Source organism: Molossus molossus, unplaced genomic scaffold (assembly GCF_014108415.1).
Source record: "Molossus molossus isolate mMolMol1 unplaced genomic scaffold, mMolMol1.p scaffold_m16_p_8, whole genome shotgun sequence".
Lineage (NCBI taxonomy): Eukaryota > Metazoa > Chordata > Mammalia > Chiroptera > Molossidae > Molossus > Molossus molossus.
In genome coordinates, this window is record NW_023425402.1 from 94,636,073 (window position 1) to 94,660,974 (window position 24,902).

The 24,902-nt window shown below is 40.0% G+C and overlaps 1 protein-coding gene across 1 annotated transcript in view; it reads left to right on the plus strand.

The window, feature by feature from the left end:
* Positions 1-24,902, plus strand: part of UTRN (utrophin) — a 466,391-nt gene that overhangs the window by 75,325 nt on the left and 366,164 nt on the right. Inside the window, exon 3 of the mRNA XM_036248256.1 lies at positions 16,860-16,921. Coding sequence (XP_036104149.1) covers positions 16,860-16,921 — 62 coding nt within the window. The remainder of the gene's footprint in view (positions 1-16,859; positions 16,922-24,902) is intronic.

The following is a 24,902-nucleotide window of genomic DNA, read 5'->3' on the forward strand; positions in this document are numbered from 1 at the left end:
ATTGAGATGAGGTTCAGGACTGATCTCCTGGAACATCTGACGTTTAGTGGACTTACTGAGGAGGAGTAGAGGACAAGGAGGAAAGTGAATCTAGGAAGACAAGGAGAGAGTGTTTTGAGAGGCAGGGAGTAGTTTACGGTGTGGAAGGCTACCGAGATGTTTATTTGACTTTCATTTTTAAGAATTTGTCCTATTGACCCAGTTGGTGTGGCTCAGTGGTTGAGCGTCGACCCATGCACCAAGAGGTTGCCGGTTCGATTCCTGGTCAGGGCACATGCCCAGGTTGTAGGCCTGATCCCCAGTGGGGGGCATGCAGGAGCAGCCGATCGCTGTTCTCTCTCATCAATGTTTCCATCTCTCTCTTCTTCTCCCGTCCTCTCTCTAAAATCAATAAAGAAAAAAAAAAAGAAATTGTCCTTTGAATAAGTGAGTGAATGAGTAAATAAATGAGTCATGTATTTGTGCAAAATTTTAACTCTAAGTATGTTTATTACAGAAATGATTATAAAATTAAAATTGGGAAACAGCATTAAGAATGTACAATAACAGGGTGGTAGTGGTATATAAATTACTGAATATTCAGTCAATGAAATACCTCTGGATCTTTAAAAATATCATTATAAAAGAGTATGGACAGTAATGGAAATATACACATAATATATTTTAAATAAAGGCCATAAAATGCCGTGTATTTTCTTTTTCATTCCATTTTTGTAAAATATAAAAATAAAAACAGACCAAAATGTGTACGTGGATGGACACAAACATGTTAACAGTGGAGGGAATCTCTGAGTGGAGGGGAAATGGATGATTTATATTTTCTTGCTTTTGCATGCCTAAATCTTCCTTAATACATATGGACTGATTTTATGATGAATGGTTTCAACTGTCTTCCCAAAGCAATGCAAATCGTTAAAATAAGACTGATACCATTGATATTTGAAAGGTGATTGAGGAAAACTGTACGACCAGACTTTGCTCTGAACTTCCTGGCAGGCAAGACAAAGTGATACAGCGAGTGGATGAAGTAGCACCAGAGTCTGGGAGAAAGCAGAACGCTGACTTATCAGCACAGCCTGCCTCCTTCCTGGCCCCGGTGAGGCAATGCACATTGCCCTCTGGAGCAATTCCATGCAAACTACAGGGATGCTCTTGAATCTCAGCGAAAGCAGAGAGCAGACTGTGAAGTGTAGGTTCTGTGGAGGAGGTTGTGTCGGAGGGTGAGTTCCCGGCTGTGGTTTAGGTATACAAACTTTCTGATGATCTGGTACGACAGAGTGGTATATGGGGAATTCAGGGATTAACATTCCCTCAGCCCAGAGCCCCCCGCACCTCTGCGTGACTGGGCAACCCCCTGCCTCAGTAAGGGTGTTTGGGCTCAAGGTCTGCATTTGGAGGAAATTCAGGGGATCCTGTTGTTTAGCAATGTCTGGAAATCTGTGCAGTAAGTTCTTCTTGATGAATGGCAGTCACTTTTTATTGAGAACCATGTTCCTCATGCTATGTATTTTTCTTTTTTAATCCTCACCCGAGGACATTTTTGAATTTATCCTCAGACAGAGCAGGATGGAGAGAGGGAGGTAGAGAGAGAGAGAGAAACATTGATGTGAGAGAGACACATCAACTGGTCACCACCCACATGATCCCAACCAGGGCCGGGGACAAACTGGAGCCGAGGTACGTGCCCTTAGCAGGAACCGAACCCAGGCCTCTCTGGTCCGCGGGCTGACGCTCTAACCACTGAGAAAACTGGCCAGGGCCCCCATGCTATGTATTTTGATTATATCATCTTTTCTTCTTATTACAATCATTTAATTTTGGCATTTTTCTCCCCCTTGAATTTAGGAGGAAAATCAGAGAGGTTGAACGAGTTAAAGCCTAAAGCTATCAAAAAGCAGTTCAATAAAGTAGCTGGGAGTACAGGCCCTCCCTTGGGATTAAACGAGGAAATGTGTGCACAGTGATCACCCCTGTATCTGGCCTGCAGAAATCATGCACTAAAGGTTGGTTTATTAAGAAAAAGGACCTGGAGAATATTATGTTAAGTGAAATAAGCCAGTCAGAGAAAGACAAGTATCACATGATCTCACCTATTTGTGGAACATAATGAACAAAATAAGGTGATGAACAAAATAGACCCAGATACATAGAAGTAGTGTTCAGACTGACAAACCTCAGAAGAGGGGGTGGGGAAGGAAAGAGAGAACCCCAAGAACTTATGCATATAAGCATAACCAATGGACATAGACAACAATGCTGGGGGTGGGGGCGGGAACGGGAAGAAGGTGTCAATGGGGGAAAAGGAGAAACATCTGTAACAAAAATAAATAAGTAAAATACAACCCACTTTATAAAAATTCAAAAAAATAAATAGAATAAAATTAGTTAGAAAAAAAAGGAAAGAAAAATTATTGTTTGTGGATTGAGGTTCTGGTAGCATCTTCCATACCCTCATCTCACTACTACAGTCGTCTGTCTTTTACCTCTTAGACAGGGGGGGTGACTCGGGGGCTGTTACATTTCAGTCTTATCAATATCCCTTTTACAGAGGTGGAACGTCTAACTCCATCTTCTAGACCAGACATATTCCTCAGTTTCTTCCCTCAGACTTGTCTCAGTGGTGACAGGTTGAGTTAAGATCGAGTTTACCTGTAAGTTAGAGAAACCCTACTGCTTTGACTGAATTAAGAAAGAATTAAGTTTTTCTCCAGTAACCTTCAGTCTGTAGGTAGGCAATCCAGGGCTGGTTACCTGCTCAGGGAAATTGGCTGCTTCTGCCTTTATGGAAAAAATGTGGAAGGCCAAGGGCAAATGTTTATGCCAGGTGGATCTGTTAGTTCTTTGACAGGGAAATGATAATTCCCTGAAGCCCCACCCAACACTCCTTTTGCATGCCTTTGTCAAAGACTGAGCCATAAGGTTATCCCTAGTTCCAAGGGAGGTGAGTACTATAACTGGCCACCTTGCTTCAAGGAAAATGAGATCAGACTAGTTAGAAAGAAGGGAGAAAGCGTGGTTGTGTGGTAACCAGCATGTCTACCACATGAGTTTGCACAGATAGTTCCCTCTTGTAAGATGTCTAGAGGCAGAGTCATCATGAAAACGCTTCTGATTCTAGACTTCAGGATACCTGTACTTATATTGCAAAAGAATGCTATATTGAAAATAAGAGTTCTAAGAGGTGAAATTGCAACTTAGTGACATTTTCCCCTTTGTTTTTCTGAGGCATAACTGAGACATACTAAATATCTCTTCTTTGAAAATCAAGTTCAAGTGGAAACAAAAAATATTGCATGTGCTAGTCTTTCCTATTTCTTTTTTAGTTGGGTCTTGTTTTTTTGTTCTTTCCTTTTTCTTCATTTTTATCTTTATTGTTGAAAGTATTATAGATGTCCCCCCTTATCCCCCCCATTGATCCCCTCCTCCCCCCTCCTGCCCCCCTCCTGCCTTCCCCACACGATTTTCTGTGTCCATTGTTTATACATATGTACATATAAGTTATTTGGTTTATCTCTTCTCACCCCCCGCACCCCACTTCCCTCTGAGGTTTGTCAGTCTGTTTCCTACTTCCGTGTGTCTGGATCTATTTTGATTGTCAGCATATTTTGTTCATTATGTTCCTTAAATAAGTGAGATCATGTGGTACTTGTCTTTCTCTGACTGGCTTATTTCGTTCAGCTTAATACTCTCCAGGTCCTTCCATGTCATCTCAAAGGATAAGAGATTTCTCTTTCTTACAGCTGCATAGTATTCTGTTGTATAAATGTACCACCGCTTTTTTATCCACTCATCTACTGATGGGCACTTGGGCCGTTTCCAAGATCTGAGCTACTGTAATTAGCGTTGCTATGAACATAGGGGTACATATATTCTTTGTGATTGGTGTTTCAGGCTTCTTAGGATATCTTTTCAGAAGCGTCCTGTTTCTTTTTTGTTTTTTTGTGTTTCTTTTTTTTTTTTTTTTCTTTGTGGTGGATAGCACATAACATAAAATATACTATGGTGATCACTTTTAAGTGAACAGTTCAGTGGTATTAAGAGCATTTACACTGTTGTGTGGGCATCACCACCATCCATCTCTGTAACTCGCCTCATGTTCCCAAGCGGGAACTCTGTCCCTATTAAACAATAGCTCCCACTTCTGCTCTCTACCTGAACTGTGCCTACCACCTTTCTACTTTCTCTCTCTGTAAATTTGACTACTAAGGGCACCTCATATAAATGGAACTGTACAGTGTTTGTCTTTTTGTGATTGGTTTATTTCACGCAGCAAAGTGCCCTTACTGTTCATCTGTGTTGCAGCATGTGTCAGAATTTTCTTCCTTTTTAAAAGCTAAATAATATGTTATTGTATGTATATGCCATATTTTGTTTATTCACCCTCGATAGACACTTGGGTTGCTTCCACCTTTTAGCTGTTGTGAAGAGTGCTGCTTTGAACATGGGTGCGCAGATGTTTCTTCAAGACCCTGCTTTCAGTGTTTGGGGTGTATTATTGCACGTGCTCTTCACGCAAACTCAGTCAGGTTTGCTGGCTCACCTCGTCCTCGGAGAAGTGCTCAAGCTTGGAAGGAAGATTATCTGTTCAAATCTTGTTGTTTGACTTACTGTCTTGCTAACTTGAAGAAAGATTTGTCATCATGAATTATATTTTATATGGTCTAGGATCCTGGAAGGGAGGAAGTAATTGTCCTGTTCTCAGAAGACACTGGCCTTTGAGTTGCTGCAATGAAAAAGGACCCCGGTTTTTAGGGTGTAATTAATTAGGAAGGAAACAGGAAAGAAAACAGAACATCATCTTTCCTTTGCAAAGCTAGATGACTGTGCGCATGGAATACTCTGAGATTCTCATCTCCTACTGAAGAAATAATTTAACTGTGAGTCAAATCTAGTGAAGGAAACAAGTTGTGGAGCGAATACAGTTGATGTTTTTATAAAAGTGACTGAAGTGATTAGTACTCTTTGGTCTAAAGTGATGAAAGTGGAGAGAAGATATAATTACTGGCTATAAAAGTATTTATTTCAGAAGAGCAAACATGAACTTGTTCTTCTCATCTTCAACTAAATCAATTAAATTAATCTTTAAGTTTAATTAATAGAGACATTTTGATGTTTAAGAGGGGGACATTTAAGACCAAAAAAAAAAAAAAAGAACTATGTTATGCAAAAGATAATTACCAAGTTTTCTATACCCAGAGACTGAGTTTACAAATTTCTAAACAGGCAAATAAACCTCAGACCCATAGAAGACTATTAAAGATGGTGCTGATTTGAGGCAGGATCCAAATTTTACAGCTACTTAGAGGATAGATGCTCATAGAGGATAACATGAGCATGTTGGGGAGTGGTTTGAATTTTTTTTTTTTTTTGCGTTTTTGTTCATCTTGTAGATTTCATCTGTTTGCCTTATCAATCCCTACCTGAATAAGCTCTTCAGTGAAAAATATTAATAGCTCATGCGAACTTTTTATATAGTGATGCAAATTGAAAATGAGAGCGTATACATTTTTCAACATGAGTCTAAATATTTAAATTATTTTACTCATTAGCTTTCAATTGAAATACTTTTTAGCAAAGAGTGCTGTGCCTCCTGAGCCAGTTTCTTATTGTGAGGTCCAGGGGAAAACCTTCCCCCCGTTTCCAAGGAGGAGCATAGTGTTCCTTTCTGGCTTGTTCTTTCCTGCTTATCTTGGACAAAGGATGACATTTTAATGGATTTGAAATGTTGAAAATTCAATTATTAAATTTTTTAAGAATTATCTTCACCTTTGTTTTAACTTGTCATGGCTCAGCATTTTAACACTAACATAGGGAAAAAAATGGAAAAAGTACTTCTAAAATATTCTATTTTTTTATTCTAAAAATTATATTTAAAGTGAGTGGTATTTTCATTAAAGTATACAAACAAAGAACAGATACTTCTTATTTCCCCCCCAAGGTTTATGCTCATTTTCTTAAAGTGAGTGAAATATTAGGTCTTTGAGAAAGTCTGCGTAACGTGGTGTGTCCCGCCAACAACGTGGTTTTGCATCATCTTCTATTTTTGCCTTGCTATCTTAATAACTGATCAGTATCATGATATTTTTACCTAGAAATGCTTGAGTTCATTGCAAATGTTATATTTTCAAAGATGCATTTTCCTCTTTAACAGTGTTTTGTGGTGAATAGACTAGGGGATGGGAAGAGATGGACCTCGTTAGGTACTATTATTTTTCATCTGGTTAATTATCTCTTTAGCCTGAAGTGGAAAACTCACTGGGAAAACAGAAACAAGAAAAGCAATTTAACCTGGAGGGTTTCATTTTTAGAAACATGTGACCTTAGCTGCATCTGGTTGAGCAGTGGCTCCTGGTGTATTTTTCTCACCCATCCTGTGGGGATGGCTTTATCAGAGAACCCTTCGTGTCCTGAGTGTGGGCCTCCCCTCTCTCCCTCCCTCTGAGACCCCCGTCTGCATGTGATCACAGGTGATGCCAGTGTCCCTTAATCTTACCACCCCCTCCAACGCAAGCAGACAGCAGACCTTCCTCACCCCAATTTAGTTGTTTTGCTGCCACATTCTCTTCCCTTCCTCCTTGTCCACATCAAATTAGAGGAAAGCGTATCTTTTACAGGATGGGTGCTTCAAAGAACAAAATGGTACAGAAATATTACGTATTTATTATAAAAATTAGAATATTTAGCTAATAAAATTAGAATACAAGAATTTTCTCCAGGTCTTCTTAGAAATAAACAGTACTAATTTTTTTTAGAGAGAGTAGAAAGGATGGAGGGAGGGAGGGAGAGAGAGAGAGAGAAACATTGATGTGAGAGACACATCGATTGGTTGCTTCCCACATGACCCCTACTGGGGCTGGGGATCGAATCTCCAACCCAAGTACATGCCCTTGACCAGAATTGAACCCACAACCCTTCACCCATGGGCTGATACTCCAACCACTGAGCCAAACTGACTAGGGCTATATACTATCATTTTTACTGGTTGTATTTATGCATGAAACCATACATTTAAGTCCCGTGGATAGACATTTTGATTATTTACAGTTGTTTGCAATTATGAAGAGTCCTTTGAAGACTGTCCTTTTAAATATCTCTGATGTGTGTGCTCATTATTTCCTTAAGGTGAATTTCTGGAACTTCTGAGTCAATGATTATGTAAATTTAAAATATTTTTTATGAAAAATATTGTCTTAGTAAGAAAAAGGGAATATAAAATATCAATAGTTTTCAAAATATTGACTGTTGAAATGATAATATTTTGAATATATTGGTTAAATAACATATTACTGTAATTATACCTCTTCTTTAATGTTGCTACTAGAAATTTGAAAATTATGCATATGTCTCACATTGTCTATCTGTTGGACGGTGCTGTTTTAGAGAGAGGATTATTTAGTTATCAGATTCAGTCAGCATCGGTGAGTTAGAATCCCCCAAGCCCATGTCTGAAGACAGGGCCTCAGGGATCTAGCGTCCTAGTCTGGCGAGGTTTTTATTCTGTTTAATCAATGGTTGGTCATGGGTATAAAATATTTCGGCCAATTCACATTCGTTGAATGACACTGAGCTCACTAGTGGGAGAGTGTTTCTAGCCTTCCGACGGCGCCAGTGCTCGGACCACAGGGAACGCACGTTTCTCCATTTACTACATGAATCAACCGTGTCTCTGGTGTTAATGGTGACAAAGAGCTGAGGCCTTGTATTGGCCACCTCGGGAATTTAGCCTTTCTAATTAAATTACAACTCCCCTTCTCTGCAGCGTTACCATGGGTTGGGACACCGTGAGCCCTAGCGCGGCGGGGATCCGCGTGGCTGGAATCCGCGTGGCTGGAATCCGCGTGGTGCTCTGTGGCCAGCCTTTCCTGTGGTTGAGGCCTGAGGAGGCTTCTTCCGCACCTGCCTTCTCCTTCCCCATGTTTCCTTTCAGGATTCCCTTTCTGCACATTACAGAAGAAAGAAACACCTCCCACCCTCCCCAAATCTCACTGTATTACAGTGCTGTGTGGCACCCAAAAGGGGGACAACTTAAGAATACATAAACTAAGAGCACTTCCTTACGAAGTATTAAAATGGTCTGTGCCTCACTGCATCTAGGACGAGGCTCTGTGCCTGCCATCTTTATCCATCCACCCATCCATCCACCCACCCATCCATCCACCCATCCATCCACCCATCCATCCACCCATCCATCCACCCATCCATCCACCCATCCATCCACCCATCCATCCACCCATCCATCCACCCATCCATCCACCCATCCAGCTTAGAGTGGGGAATATGAAGTGAGTCGTTGCCCTGGAGATACATACAAACATGGTTTTTAAATAGAAAACTATATTCGGCCTTCCTTTGTCAGAAATTCTGATTTAGCTGATTAGTGTGACAATGAAGACTAGTTTTTGCCAATTAGGTAATAGAGAAGACATCTTCTGTTAATTGAAGAGCTAAATTTGCAGCTCCTTAACACTATGCTGGAAATTATGCTTTCTTACCTATTTAAACTTACCGTACATATTAGCTGTCAACTTAAAAATGTTCCTGGGAATTCTTTTAGAGGTTCATGAACACAAAATGTTTGAAGCCTCTGACTTAAACTGACATAAACATAACGTTACCCTTTCTCTGTTGAAATGTTAAGAAGTCTATTATAGACATCATATGGGAAGTTTCAAGAAGAGAAAGAAAACATGCAAAAAGGCTTCCAAGGAAAGAAATGGTGGAAAGAGACTCTAGTGCCGTAGGGTGGCAGGACTGGTGCAGCCGTGCAGGGTTTGCTGGGAGTTCCAGAATGGTGACCAGGCCAACACAGGTCCTGGACGGATGTGAAAAAAGAATGTCCAGAGAGGCGGGACAAAAAAGTTAACCAAAGTGAGCTGGGTGGAAAAAGGAAATGGGTACTGAACACAAAGAGGGGAGAAAGTGGGGAAGATCCCAGCTCCAGTGACTCTGCAAATGTTGCAATATGGTCATTGGGGCCTACAGCCTTGTTTGCAGGAATGTTCATTCTGGCCTCTCAGATTGTCTAGACTTTTGCAAGGGTCTAACCTTGATGAGCTGGAAATGCTTTTTCTTTGATCCGGAGTTCCATGAAGTCACATTGCTCTTGGGGCCACCTGGGGACTCTCCTGCTCAGCTGAATGGAAAGACGGCACTTGTGCTTATATGGAGAGTTGTTGTCCGGGTCTCTGTCTGTCCCAAGGTCTTTATGTGGGCCACGACACACAGAGAACAGAATTGAATTAGTCCTAAGGAGGGAAGCCAAATTGCATTGCCATGCTTCTTAATTTACTGGAGTGTTGCTTTCGCAAGGTTATCACTGGTGTCTACAATGCTCAGTCATTCAGTTTATATTCAGTCTGTATATATTTGTATCTGAGTGTGATGACCCACAGTTGTGATTATAGAAGTCACCTGGTATAGTGTTAAAGGTTTTCTACGTTAGCTCAGTAGACAATAATAGCATTCCTACATAGGAGAGCAAGGGGCAATTTGGGTACTGAAATGTTTCCTTTTATTTTTGATATTTTTCTATAAGCTTTTTTTGTTTGAGAATTACTATATCTTGGATTTTTTTTATTGCTTTATAATACGGATTTATAAAAAATCTGAAAATATTTTTTAGATTCTTCATAATATGGGAAAAAATAAACCCAGAAAAAACATACACTGTGAATATTTAGCAGTCTTGATAGGATGTGTTTTTTTTTTTCTTAGTTTGGAAAGTAGAACTTGTCATGACAAAGTCTGAAGTCAGATCTCTGGAATGTTTTTTACATTAAAAAAAATTGTTCTCCATTCCCATGAAAAATCATTCGCATGAACTTTCATATAGCTCGAGATATCTGTTTATGAAGCAGTCACTCTTTTGGGGGGTTTCTGTAGAGTTTGTAGAATACAACATCTTTATTTAGTAGGAATAAAGAGGAATCGGATTTCACAGAAGTTTTATTTAATAAGTCTAACTTTTGCAATAACTAAAAAAAATTAGTTTTCTATTGGCTTTTCATGACAGTGACTCATCGTCCTTATGACTCATTCAGTTCCTCCTAAATAACCTCTCCTTGTTCTGTGACATTTCTCCTCATTTTAATAAAACTCTTTTGCTCCAGGAGAAAAGTCCAAAGTAAAGTATTTATATGTAAAGTTTACCATTTCTGTCCTCCTAAGTTGAATCCTTGTTCTTTTGCACTTACAGCACATATACTACGGTTAATAATTAAGATGTTCAGAGTTTTCCCAGAAGATTCTTACAGAGAGGTTTCAAACAATACCAGATGCTTATAAATCTTACAGATATTCTTCAGGTTAAGTTTTGAGCCTCTAGAAAGTGAAAGTAGGAACACATTTCCTCTTGCATTCCGATGCATTTACTTAAAAATCTCGAGGAGTTCATCAAGGAGAAAATAGGTAAGAAGTAAGTAAACTCTAAAATTAGAATATGGGCAGGAATTAATGGATATATCTAATTCTGAAAATACTGCTTTGGGGAGCAGGTTAATCATTTTGCAACTTTTTGTGTAAGTTAAATGCCAAAGAGCTATCTCTGACCTGTAGCCACTGGGGTATCATGCTATTGAACTTGGGCTAGTTTAGAATGTCTTCAGGATATCCCAAAGGTTGGGGGCGGGGTTTGCTTAGTTAATATTTGCATTTTCAAAACAGTCTTGTGGTCAACACCATTAGTGGTAAGGGAAAAGCAAATCCAAACCATGGCATTACATTTTACCCCTGCTGGGATGGCTATAATAATAAAAAATGAAGGGTTTGTGAGGACATGGAGAAATTGACACCTGTGTACATTGTCGGTGGGAGTGTAAAATGGTGCAGCCACTATGGAAAACAGTTTGGCAGGTCCTCAAAAATTGAAACATAAAATTGCCATATGACCCAATAATTCCGCTCGAAGGTGTTGTATACGCAGAGGAACCGGGGACTCAAACAGACAGATGCTAGTCTGCCGGTTTTCACTGTAGCATTTCACAATGATCGAAATGTAGAAACAACCCAAGGGTCCCTCAACAGTTGAATGGATAAATAAAACGTGGCATCTGCAATGGACTACATATGTATTCAGCCATAAAAAAGAATGAAATTCTGACACATGCTACAATTTGGACAAACCTTGAACATATGCTAAGTGAAATAAGGGAGACATACGAAGACAGATACTGTATGATTCCATTTATATGAGATATCTAGATGGAGCAAATACACAAAAATAGAACGATCAGAGGTTACCAGGGCTGGGGGAAAGGGGATGGGAGGGTTATTACTTAATGGTTACCGAGTTTCTGTTTGGGTGGATGAGAAGTTTTGGAAATGGATAGTGACTGTGGTGGCACAGAACTGTAAATCTAATAATTGCCACTGAATTACACACTTTAATATGATATAACGGCAAATTGTATATAGTATATATTTACCACAATTTTAAAACTAATAATATAAAATACCAAAAACCATGAATTGCAGGCTTTAACGGGCTGAATTGTATGCTATGTGAATTATATCTGAATAACGATGTTTAGAAACAAGCAGTTTGGGGAGCTAGAGGAGTATTAGGTAAGGAAACGTGGATGCCGACTTGACTTACGGCACCAACTAACTGCATGTAGTGGGTGAGCTGCTGACACTTCTGGCCTGAGGTCGATCAGCTACGTCTTTGTTTGCCTTCCTGCTCTTACACACTGGGGTTCTGTGATAGCAAGTGGGCAGTCTGGTGGGGTAGGTTGGTTCTCAGCTGGAATCTTTTCCTCCAATGGTGAGAATAATGGGAATTCTCTATCCAATCAAGGTGGGACTTTGGACTTTCTGGAACCCAAGGGCTCCATAATTGTAATGAATTTGGGAGCAGAGTGGGTGGGTCATGTGGGTGGGTCATGCTGGCAGAGTATGTGTTTGCTTAAACGGTGGATTTGCAAGGAAGCTATATTTTCTTTTCAAGAACATTCTTTTGAGCATATATTTCTAACTTCATGTTCTTGATCCTTTTCATGGGTGTCAACTGTTTTCAGGATTGAAAACTTTCTAAAGATTGGATTATTTTAGAATTATTGTCTTGACATCACTATATGTTACAGCCCTCTGTGTTTTCTCGTAGATGCACAATTATGTTTTTATTAAATATACTCGCTCTTTTGAGTCAGGTATTTAGTCTGAGTCTGAAATGGAGAGACTGTTATTTGATTATCATTTAATCTGTCTAGAATGCCCTTCTTTGCATGAACCTGACTTCACCTGTCCTTCAAGATATATTGTAAATGCCCTTTGCCCCTATGAAAACTCCCTTTGGCCTTCTCTTGCTTGGATGTGCATTGAGCACAGGCTCAGGGATTGGTCCGACCTGGTTCTGCTTGTGACTCTACTGCCTGCTATGTGGGTGATCTGAGTGATTCAGTTAACTTTTGCCCCTGGGTCTCAGCTTCTCATTTGAAAAGTGGAGTTGTTTTCCTCTCCTTTCTTACTCCATCTGTCTCCACTGCTTCCAAAGAGACTATCAACTTGTTTTTAGCTTTGTACAGAGTGAAATAAAGTCTGCTCTAAATGCAGCCTTTAGCTTTAATAACTTTATAAATGCAGTAAATTTACAAAAATATTGTTTGAAATGTTATCTCAATCTCTCATATACTTAGGTAGTGGGACAATTTTGAAAAGCACATTTTTAATATTACATTTTTTCTCAGATCCTTTGAGGATGTCAGATTTTGAAATAAACTTGGGAGTTTAAGCACTCTGCTTGTAACCTGTCTGCCTCCTCCTGTCTGTTTCATTCTCTACGTATTTATAGTATTTTAAGGATTATTACATAATACGTATGGTTCTGTATGACATTTTAATATATATTGTTTGAATAAATGAGTTGGGATTGATTCACATACAATACCAGAGTATAGTCTGAAATGCTTTTATTGCTTTTGAAATCATCTCTTTTTGCCAATGAGAAGCTGGCTTTCTAGGTTGGGTTAAATTTCATGGAAGAGGCTTCCATAAAGTCAATCCGTGTTTGAAATACTCCAACAAGATATGTCTTATTTGGCCTGAATTCTAACAACTTCTTTCTGAATAGTTGTATTTTATGAAACTCAGGTTATTGCCAGCCAATTGGACACTCTTCAGTTGCTTTGACAAATATACAAGGGGGTCATGCATGTTCTTTAATAGTAGAGTTTTAATGGTGGCGTTTGTGTCCCTGAGACCTGTGTGTTTCCATAGGGAATGCAACTCCTATTTTCTCTGCCCCATTTCCAGTTTAAAGTTTAAATTGAGATTTGTTGCTAAGTTCTGCTAAAGGAATTTTTGATATGCATTTGAGCTGGTGAAGTGAAATAAATTTCCAAGTAGTTTCTTTGAAGATTTATCAGGCAGTTTTGTTGATGTTTCTTGCTTCATTTCTCTTACCCATCAAAGATATAAAATTCCAGGCTAGGCAGCAGCCACGGTCCTGGATCTGCTTGAGCATGTCCAAGCATTTTAAGAAGAGCAAAATATTTAGAGGAAGAATTTGGAAAATCAGCCTTAAGGGATTTAACACATTTTTCTTCTCCTAATTCAGTCCCGTGTTTGTCCCCCTAATGGAGAAAGGTCATTAATGGGTAAGATTTACTGAGTCAGGAAAGGTTTTCAGAAACTAAATTTGTTTCTAAAATCCAGATCTAAAGAAAACAATTGTTTGGAGAACTGAAAGAATATATTTTGACTGTAAATTATACTCATTTAATGCATATATAAATAATATAGTTATATATAAGTCGACTAATTGGCTTGATAATGGAGAGTTAAATGAATTTGAGACATTTGAAGTTCTGTATAAGTTTCTAGGAAGGCAAAATGATTGATCAGACCAGCATGACTTCGAGTTTGAGATGCCCAGCTACCCCTTTGCTGGCATGTTTTACCTCCCTGATACAGAGATCTGGGTCAAGGTCATAAGTGTTGTGAGGGGGGCAGTTCTATACTAGTAAGTGTTCCAAAGCTGTGACATTTTTTATCTCATAATCAAAAAACCATAGGGTAATTCCTGTACTTTTACTGAATTCCTGTCTGGCAGAAAATAAGAGGTGTGTGTGTGTGTGTGTGTGTGTGTGTGTGTGTGTCTGAAAAAAGGGAAATGTGATCTCAAGGCTTATTGAAATATGAATTCTTTTCCCCCTTCTTTAACTATCCAAGAGAATTAATATAAAAGAGTTTTTATGAACTCTGGAGTATTTTTGAAAATTTTGGGTTTGATTATTTATCTTTTATAAGCCAATACTTTATTTTACATTAGTTACTTAGATTTGTATTTAGACTTTGATTTGACCCAAAAATCAAAGACTGTTATGGAAACATTTCTTTATTAATTTTTATAAACATCTCTGTATGCTGGGAATCTATTTTTAAAATTTGATTTCATTCTATATGTGATAAAATTGAAAAATATTATTTATCATTTGATAAGGTGACAGTTACTTCATTCCACTCTATCCCTGTAGAGGATCCTATATACTATTATATGATTGAATATGTTTTTGAAAATAAGAAGACTAAATACCTAGAAAAGAGGTTAAAAAAATAAAATGTAGTTAATATTTATTCCTTAGAATTTTTCTAATTTTTATGGTCAAACATTAAGTTTTTTTTTTAATTAATTAATTAATTAATTTATTTATTATTATTTTTTTATCCTCACCCGAGGACATTTTTTTTCCGTTTTTTGCACAGATAGAGTGGGAGGGAGAGAGAGAGAGAGAGAGAAACATCGACGTGAAAGGGACACATCAAGTGGCCGCCACCCGCATGACCAACCAGGGCCGGGGACAAACTGCAACTGAGGTACATGCCCTTAGCGGGAACCAAACCCGGGTCTCTCCGGACCGCAGGCCAATCAAACATTAAGTTTTATGAGTGTTATGAAATTAACAGAATTTAATATTTATGAAATATATATTTGTTCATAGTGTTAAAGAATGGTATGGCAATATTTACAAAAATAAATCTTTTTAAGGTAGTGGGACAAATAATTGGACTTTCCAAGTGCTCTGAACACTGATTTTAAAATGATATTCATGTTGGTGGGGCTGGGATAGTGTTCTCTGCAGGTTGCCGTGTCTGGTTGCCTTATATTCTGTGGATAATCTGAGCTCAGTCCCTCTTGGGTGTGATGCTCAAGGCTGGGACATTCAGACTGTAAACAAATTCTCCAGGTTAATAGATGGCTTATATGCAGCATTGATCAGATGGCAGGAAGCCTGATGCCGAGGCTGATGCTGACTGCCTCGTTCTTTCTGGAAGGAAGGCCACCTCTCAGCACAATTAACATCAAGAAGTTCCTTATAGAGCAGTTTTATTTTTCATTCACACGTCCCCTGTGTGTCCTGAGTCAGTGTACAGTTACCTTTATGGGTCTGTACAATTGCACTCTTCCCAAAGCCGCTGCTATATTTATTCCAGGAATGACCTTTTCATTGCAAACTCTCCTTCCAGAAGGGCTTAAGGACCAGAGATACCACAGACTTCGGGAAGTGCCAGGGTGAACTTCTAGTTATGCCCTTAGAGATGAGCGAGGCGCTCTGGGTGGGTGGCAGCCCTATCAGATTGATGCGTGGAGGGCAGGGCGCACTTGGGTCTCCTCTATTATTTTGCTGTTATCATGTGGGGGGCATCCAGGTGGTATGGATGGTAGTGGAACAGGCAAGGCATGTGAACCCAGACGCACAGCTCTCTGCAATGTCCCAAGCGCTCCTTAGGCAGCTCTCGGAACAACTTAGAGGTTGTTAACAGGCTGCTTTGTAGGACTTAACCAACAATGACTCTTGCTGGTTGTATTAGAGGATTGGTGAGCAGTTGAAGAGGATGTGATGAGAAGTAACAGGGAGGGTAAAGTGGATGTCTATCTGCCTTGATCACACATATAGCAATAACAACAAAGAACTGAACAGCTCTTTGCCAAGTATTTTCCACTTATAGTCACTAATTCTCATTGTGCCCTTAGGAGCTGGGTGCTGTTTATCTGTATTTTACAGACGAGAACTCAGAGGCTAGGAGCCCTTATAATGACGTACCCAAGGCCACAGGCTAGAAAATTGAGATGTGGTCTATTTGCTTTTAAAGCCCTTTGATCTCTTTTTTATACCATGGGGCCTCCTCCTAGCCAACTAAATAACTCTGCTCATCTTCATGCAGTTTGGGATGCTTTCATTTTTAAGGTCAATTTTAATTTGCTGTGCTGTGAAAAATGAATTTGTAATTATTTTTTAAAATGGCTGGTTTCTCTACCTGAAAAATATCTGGATCGTTTTTATGGAACATGATGATCAAAAGCTTGCTCTATCATTCTTACTACCGGAAAATGGTATGGAATTGCCTACAAACCTTCTACTATACTTATACCCAACCTTGTACTAGTTTTTGTTCTGGAAGGTATAGGACTCATATGGAAAGGATGGAATTAATGAATTTCTCAGTTTTTAATGGTTATCTTTGATTTTTGTTTTGAACATGTGTCTAGTTTTATAATGCTAAAATTGTACTTAAACAGAGTGCAAGTCTGTATTGCATATAGCAATTAGAAAGTAAAGTCCTGATTCTATCCTACAAATGTGGATCGAATGGCTGGTGGCAATATGCCGACACTGAGGGCAAAGAGCCAGGTCCCCTGGGTAAGGTGTCTGCACCTCCCTCTGCTGCAGGTGTTAACAGGCTCCATAAATGCTGAAGCCATCAGCCATCACGTTCTTCGTTAGCTGGGATCATTGTGCCTCATGACATCTACTAATAGGACTATTTAAAGCTCTCCAGGGTAGAGATGATTTTGTTTAGCATCTTTACTAAAGGGACAGTACCTCACACATTTTCCTTCTCTCTCCTTTTCCTTCCCACAGATGAACACAATGACGTACAGAAGAAAACATTTACCAAATGGATAAATGCTCGCTTTTCAAAGGTAACCATGACTTTCAAAGACTTTTTGATGATTCAGATGTTTCATTTGGATTGATGGAGTTTGGTCGGAAGTGTAGTGAATTTTTCCCATGAAATGTGATCTAACAAAAATATACAGATACATTTATTTTTCCCTTTTTCCTTCTAAAATAGGTTGATGTAGAAATTCTGGTGTAAATAGTTCAGGGTGCAAACTAATCTTTATTTTTACCTAGAAGTCTCTAGACATCAGGCCAACAGTTTGCTCCTTTTGACTCTGTGAATCCTGGATACATTTAGAAAATGAACATATCATTGGGAAAATGTTGTGTTCACTTAGCTTAAAAAGATGATTTCATTTTGCCTGGTTGGAATCAAATTGTTATCATTCAGGCAGCCATTCTACCCTGTGCAGAAAAGTTTGGGGATTTTTATACTTGTGGTTGTGGCAAATAATGTTTATCTGCCATGTTAGTCTTTTCTTGTGAACTTATCACTTCTTTCCCCAGAGATATACTCTTTCCCAGTATCTCTTACGACTTGGTTTTTAATCAAGGTTTTGATGGATATTTTTCTTGGAGGCAGAGTAAGCAGAAGAGAGGAACTGGCAATGCTGTCTTCAAACGTGTCCCAATAGTTTCTCCATTGGTTATTGGACGGGTTCCCTCATGGTGTCACTAGGCAATTCAGAGGCTGCTAGAATTTTGTCCTCTAAGTCTGAGACGGGAGGAAAACTTTCAGGTTAATGGATTATAGGATGGCACCATAGCAAGATGAAAAATAAACCTTTCTCAGAGGAACACTACTGTGGTATTTTAAATAGTCTGAAAGCTATTTTAATTGAGTTATTTTTCAAAAACTTCTACCTGGGAAGGTTGCAAAGTTTAGGAAAGTAAACGCTGGTATTTCTTTGAAGCAAAATGAGAATGTTTTAAGATTACTTTGAGGAGCAGTACATTTTAAAAATCGTTCCACATCCCCATATTTATAGTTGATTATTATTATTATTATTTTTTTATTTTTTTTATCCTCATCCGAGGACATTTTTCCAATTTTTGTACAGATAGAGAGGAAGGGAGAGAGAGAGAAAGAGAAACATCGACGTGAAGGGACACATCGAGTGGCTGCCACCCGCACGACCAACCAGGGCCGGGGACTAACTGCAACCGAAGTACGCGCCCTTAGCGGGAACCGAACCCGGGTCTCTCCGGACCGCAGGCCGACGCACTAACCGCTGAGCCAAACCGGCCAGGGCTATAGTTGATTATTTGGTTGCAATGTATTTTTAGGTTTTATAACTATTTTTGTGGGATATTTCATGTTGCCTCTGAGAATGTAAGGAATGTGAAAACTGTCTGACATTGACAGAAAGGTCAAGACTATAGAAGTGTTTGCATAATTGATGGATTTCTGTATAGGATTATTCCAATGCAGATATAGGTGGTTTTTTGTTTTTTTTTTTTTTGGTAAATTTTCATTTATTTTGTTGTAGAGGCACAGGTAACACCTGGGTACTTTGGATTTCCAGTAGTACCAGAATAGATTATTTTATGAACTTGATATTTAAAATTCTACATTTATAGTGTATGTATTATTTTATAATATTAAATCATGGCTTTAAGTCCCATGTAAATGATTTGCCCCAGGAGGCAATAATTATTGCCAACACGATGAAAAGACCAAGTCATGTTGTCACTTCCAGTAAAAGTTGCAGTGATGTAAACTGACACGGAAGCTAAAAGCTTGTTTTATTTGGAGAAACAGCATCAACATTAGAGCTGACCCTGGAAACATTTCCTTTGAGTTTACTCCTCGTAAGAAATCAGGGTCCAAAAGGATATTTGGATGAGCCTAGAACACATTTATCAAATAAATTATGAATATTTGGATATACTGAGGTGGAGGGTTATGCTATAGGTACATGTATATTTTCCACTGGCTGTCGTAGTCCAAAGGCACACTGCTTCCATACTGGTGATCAGAAAAGGGACAGACTGGCAGATTTCCATGGACGCCTTGAATGGCTTAACTTCCGCAGAGCTGGGATAAGGTTGTATTTTTGTCTTTTTTCAGACAGAGTGGGAGGGAGACGGGGGAGAGAGAGGGGAACATCGATGTGAGAGAGACACATTGACCAGTTGCCTCCCGCACAACCTCGACCAGGGCCAGGGACAATCCACAACCGAGGTACGTGCCCTTGACCGGAATCGAACCCGTGACTCATTGGTCCTTGGGCCACCACTCTAACTGCTGAGCCAAACTGGCCAGGGCTAAGGTTGTATTTTGGCATGCTGTTGTTAGGTTATTGAAACCTAGCACAAGAAAAAAAATCCTGTTGAAGGGGATGAATTGTATGTCATTCCTGTTGTATCCATGCCCTTTGGTGTATTGTAGTGAAGTTTAAAAGTAGAATGATTGGTTGAATTTGCTGCTTTCCTGTTGTGTGGGCCCCTCTAGAGAAATAGGCCCCAGGTGGTAAGAAATCCAACAGACCCTGATGGCATCTTCTGCCATTTAGGAATTTGCTTTCAATTCCTTCTTGGGACATTTTAAACTTCATGGCTCCCTCCCCAGCCAAAGCTTCAAACACCAGGTCTTGCTGGTCTCGGTGCCGTGTGTATTCAGCATCGTCCCTTTCTCTCCATCTTCACGGACACCTTCTCTCGCTGAGTCAGTATTATCTGAGTAAGGAAAAGTTATGAAAGTCTAGTAAGAAATACTAGTGGGAGTCCTGCCAGCTCATCTATTTGGGTTATCTGCCTTCTATTATCTTTGAACGACTCTACAACCCTGTGAGTTGTAGACCACAGATAATCATGCAAATGATACTTATTCATAGAAAGGTAAAGTAGCTTGGAATGCAATTGTTTGTTGCTCCTTGGATAGACCTGTTTTCTCATCTATTGTAAATGTATTTCAACTTTCCTTTATAGGAGCATTTGGCTTTTGGAATTCTCCTTTGAACCAGTTTTAACACCTTACTGGTTCCTTCATGAATTAATGAGTTGAAGTCTTTAACACATGTTAATATTCCATTTGTATGAGATTCACGACTTTACCTTTTAAAAGAAGAATTATCCCTGAACACACAGACCGCTGTATTAATTGGCCAACTGGCTCTTCCTTTTCATGCTTCTCCTTATCAGTTCCCTTCCTTCCACTTTCTACAGAGTAGCTGGAGTGGTCATAAAGTGTAAGCCTAAGTACCTCTTCTTTTCGTAAGATTCATCAATTGCTGTGCATTTTAGTACTCAGGTTTTTTTTGTTTTTTTTTTTATCCTCACCCAAGGATATTTTTCCATTTTTTGTACAGATAGAGTGGGAGGGAGAGAGAGGAAGAGATAGAGAGAAACATCGATGTGAAAGGGACACATCGAGTGGCTGCCACCAACCAGGGCTGGGGACAAACTGCAACCGAAGTACATGCCCTTAGCGGGAACTGAACCCGGGTCTCTCCGGACCGCAGGCCGACGCTCTAACCGCTGAGCCAAACTGGCCAGGGCAGTACTCAGCTTTTTTAAAAAAAAATTCTCATCCGAGGATATTTTTACATTTATCTTCAGACAGAGTGAGAGAGGGAGGGAAAGAGAGGGGAGGGGAGAGAGAGAGAGAGAGAGAGAGAGAGAGAGAGAGAGAGAGAGAGAGAGAGAGAGAGAGAAACATCAATGTGAGAGAGAAACATCGACCAGTAGTTACCCGCACAACCCTAACCGGGGCCGGTGACGAACAGCAACCAAGGTACGTGCCCTTGGCTGGAATCGAACCCAGGTCTTCGTACTCAGCTTTTAAGGTCCTAAATAGTTACCCTCTCCCTCTCAGTTTACTCCCAATTTCATTTTACTTTACTCTTGCCCCCTGATTATGCTCTAGCCACGTAGTCTGTGTCCCCCAGGGTCTTCCCATGGCTTGTACACAAGTGCTGCCTCCGTCACTTCCTGGCCAGCTGCTCCCCCCGCCTGAGCTAAAATGTCACTTACTCAGCACACCCATTCAGAGCTCCCAGACGAGGGTAGAAGTGTTTTCCTTTGGTGCATTCATTATAGTTGTAATTTAAATAATTGACTCTGAAAGTGTTTGTCTCTCTTTTCCTAGACAGCAGCACGTTCCATGGCTGCAGGGCTGTCTCTTTTGTTCACTGGAAGAACTTCAGGCATTTAGCAAACACCCAGAGAGTATTTATACACTTAATAAATACATGAAAGACAGTGACTGAGACATAGATTTAAATGCCTAACAATATACATTCATAAGTCAGTTAGAGGTGGTAGATTGGAAAGAGAGGAGTGTGGAAATGACAGCAAAATGGCATCTGTGTTATTTCATGGGTATGAATACATCAGGGCTTTTTTTTTGCATTTATGCAAGAAAATAAACAAATCCGGCTCTGCAAAGTTTTCATATTTACCTGGGTTTTTTTTGAATTGTGTTGCACAGTTTATTAAATCACCATTTGGATTTCATACGTATCATTCCCTTGTTTACCGGATAGAATTCTTCAAATAGGATCTACCTATAAATTTACAGTAAAGAAAATGAGATTTAAAACATATAATTGGCTTAATTCATTCCTTGATAAAGGATCTGGACGAGAGCTTGAGAATACTAGATAATATAGGTCTAAAACCACATTTTGATTTTTAAGTCTCTATATAGAATTACGATAGCTAAGACAGCATTCACTATAGATATATATTCTTTTTGCTGTGAGTCCTTGTTAACACCCCACAGAGTACACAATGCTTTGGAGTCTGGGTATGCTGAGAAGTCACACAGTATAGAACAATTTATGGGTGTTGGATTTTGAAAAGTTATGTAAAGCTCAGGAGAAAATGATTATGTAGAGGAGCTAAGAGTTAGAACATTAAGCACTTCGTGCTAGATATGCTGCTCATTTATTTATGACCTCTGGCAAATTATTAGCCAATTTTTTCAGGTCACTTCATTTTTATTCCTCTAGCTATGAGACACTCTTGATCATAATTACTTGCCTCATATTACTGAGAAATAGAGAGGCATTATTGTGAAACATTGTGGAAGACTGTAATGACTTAGGAATACTAAATTAAAACCCTACCAGGTACCCTCAACTTATGGTATCCCTGTTCTGTGCTATACATATATTCTAAAACAGAAATGGGAAAGAAACCATTGGCTCAGGAAACCCCCTGATTCCATCGTCTGGAGGGTAAGGCGTGAGTGTTTTGTTCCAGCGGTTTGTGAGTGGGCGGGGCTCCGGGGCCCAGCCTGTTGCTTCACTGTTGGGAAATGTGTTCTGACTTTAAGCCTGCATTTTCTTTGGATGACTTTCGGAGCTTCTCAGCTGGCAGAGCCGAGACGTACAAATTGCTGAAACTCTTTTATCAGTTTGGTGAGATGATTCTCAAAAAAAGTTTTAACCCATAAAGGTCAGGTAGAGAATATGAAAACTTAAAAATGCTGAGCTGGAGTTTGGGCAGATTTCTGCTTTCCCCCTTTCGAAGACAAAGGTGAGCCAAGTTTTCATGTAGTTACTATTCCAAACTTGACATTTAAAACGATGGAACAGAAAAGGGGAATGGGGAGCATTTCTATAGACTTCAGAAGCAGAGCTGGTCCGTGCGTTCCTTTCGGAGACAGTGGGACATCACTTTCGGTGTTGTTTTGTTTCCTCCTCGTTTCGTCTTCGAAGTTGATAGTCACAAAAATAGACGTGGGAAAAGGTGTGTAAGGAGGTTTGTGAAGGAGAGGCAACAGAAGCACCCTGCAAGTGTTGACGCCTCTTTCTAGTCTCGTGGAGGAGACTGTCCAGGTGCCTTGTGTGACAATAAATAGCATTTCCAGTCGAGATTTGAGCTTGAGAGTTACGCCTGGGTCTGCCATTGATTTATTTTCATGAATATCTGTATGGCATATAAAGTACTCAACCAGGTGTTTTAGGTGCCCTGACCATTCAAGGGGTTCTTTAAGAAGTTTCGATTTATGTCTGTTCACCTCTCAAGAGCAAACAAGAAAATGGATTCCATATTCCTGAACAGCTTCCAGACGTGTTTGGCTGTATTACGGAAGTTTGCTCGTTTGTTATCCTTCAGAGTGATTTTTGTTTGTTTGTTTGTTTGGTTGGCTGGCTGGTTCCAAACATTAGACTTGCAAAATGACTATCACCTGGTTACTCTGGTGGAACTAAAAAAAAAAGAAAATTAAATACTATTTCACATCCTATATATTGTACATATTGAGTACTTAATACATGATTTTGACTGGGCCTATGGGTATTTGTAGTTGTTAAACATATTCGGTGTTACAGGCTGAGTCTTTGTCATTGATGATCAATTTTTGGATTGATCTGCTCAGAGGAAAGGACTCTCACCCTTCACCTAAAAGGCAGTGAGCAGAGCCACCTACCCAATTCATCCCGTGTGATGAACCCCCCTCCCGTTTCCTCCCTCCCCTCCCCTCCAGGGTCACCAGCCTCCCTGCGGTCAGCACCCAGGGCCAGCTTTGGGTCATTGCCAGGCTAAGTGGTCCTTGCCCTTCACGGGCACCCAGACCGCCTGCTGGTCACCTCCAATGCAGGCGTTTTGGGCTCTGCGGCCCCAGGAGCAGAGCCTAGGAAGACCCCGCTCTGCTGCAGGCCCCAGCGGGGCGGGAGCGCACCGAGTCTGACTCCTGGCCTTTCCCACAGGCACCTGCACCTTCTGCCGCTGCCTCTCAGGGTGCCTGAGCGCAGGGCGGGTGGGCCTGAGCCTTGGGGGCTGTGAGCGGTAACAAGAGGACGGTGAAGAGTGGCAGTCTTGAAGAAAAGGAGCTTTTTTTGTCAAACAGAGCTGGGGACACTGGCGCATCTTTAGCTGTGCTTGGCCGAGGAGGCGTTTAGCTCCAATGGCTACAGGTAGCCAGCCGCCCTCGGCATGAGGAGGCCAGACTGGGGTGGTGGTGACATTGGTATTGTTTCCCTGTGGGGAAATTTAAAAACATCTCTAACTAAAAGAGCTCTATTCAATATAGAATGCAGGGAAAACACAATTTACTGAATATGTGGTTCAGACCAGGTGCAGGCAGGCAGTGGGAAGAGACTGGAACATCTGGACAGAATTCCTCATGAATATGTGGTCAAGTCAAAGAAGGAAAATGGGCACTGGTCTCCTGGAGGGACCAATAGATGCCCCTGTATGGGTCTCCTGTCTACCTCATGAGAGACTCCAGAGGAAATTTGGAGATGTTTTTCTTGCATTGGAAAATTACAATTTAATGCCTGAGAAAAATGTTGGGCCTATTATGTTTTCTTTCTTTCTTTCTTTCTTTCTTTCTTTCTTTCTTTCTTTCTTTCTTTCTTTCTTTCTTTCTCTCTCTCTCTCTCTCTCTCTCTCTCTCTCTCTCTCTATCTCTTTCTTTCTTTCTTTCTTTCTTCTTTCCTATTTAAAAATTTTGTTAAATTTACTGGGGTGACACTGGTTAATAAAATGGTATAGGTTTCAAGTGTACAATTCTACAGTACATGATCTGTATATTGATTGCATTGTGTGCCCACCACCCATCATCAGACCATCTTCTGTCTCCATGTATCTGACTCCCCTTACCCCTTCTACCCCCTTCCACCCTCCCTTCCTTCTTGTAACCACCATGAACTTGTGTGTGTCTCTGAGTTTTTGTTTGTTTGTCTGGTGTGTTTGTTGGTTGCTTTCAGGTTTATGTCTCACATGTGAGTGAAATCATACAATTGCTATCTTTTTCCATATGGTTTACTTTGCTTAGGATGATGCTCTTGAGATCTATCCATGTTGTCGCAAATGGCAGTATTTCATCTTTTCTTATGGCTGAGTAGTATTCCATTATATATATGTATCACATCTTTATCCAATCATCTATCAAAGGACCCTTCCTTTGTTTCCATGTGTTGGCCACTGTGAATAATGCTGCAATAAATATAGTGATACATATATTTTTTCAAATAAATATTTTCAAAATTTTGCGATAGGTACCCAAATGAGGGATTGCTGGAGCCTGGTATGTTTTTAAGGGCACAC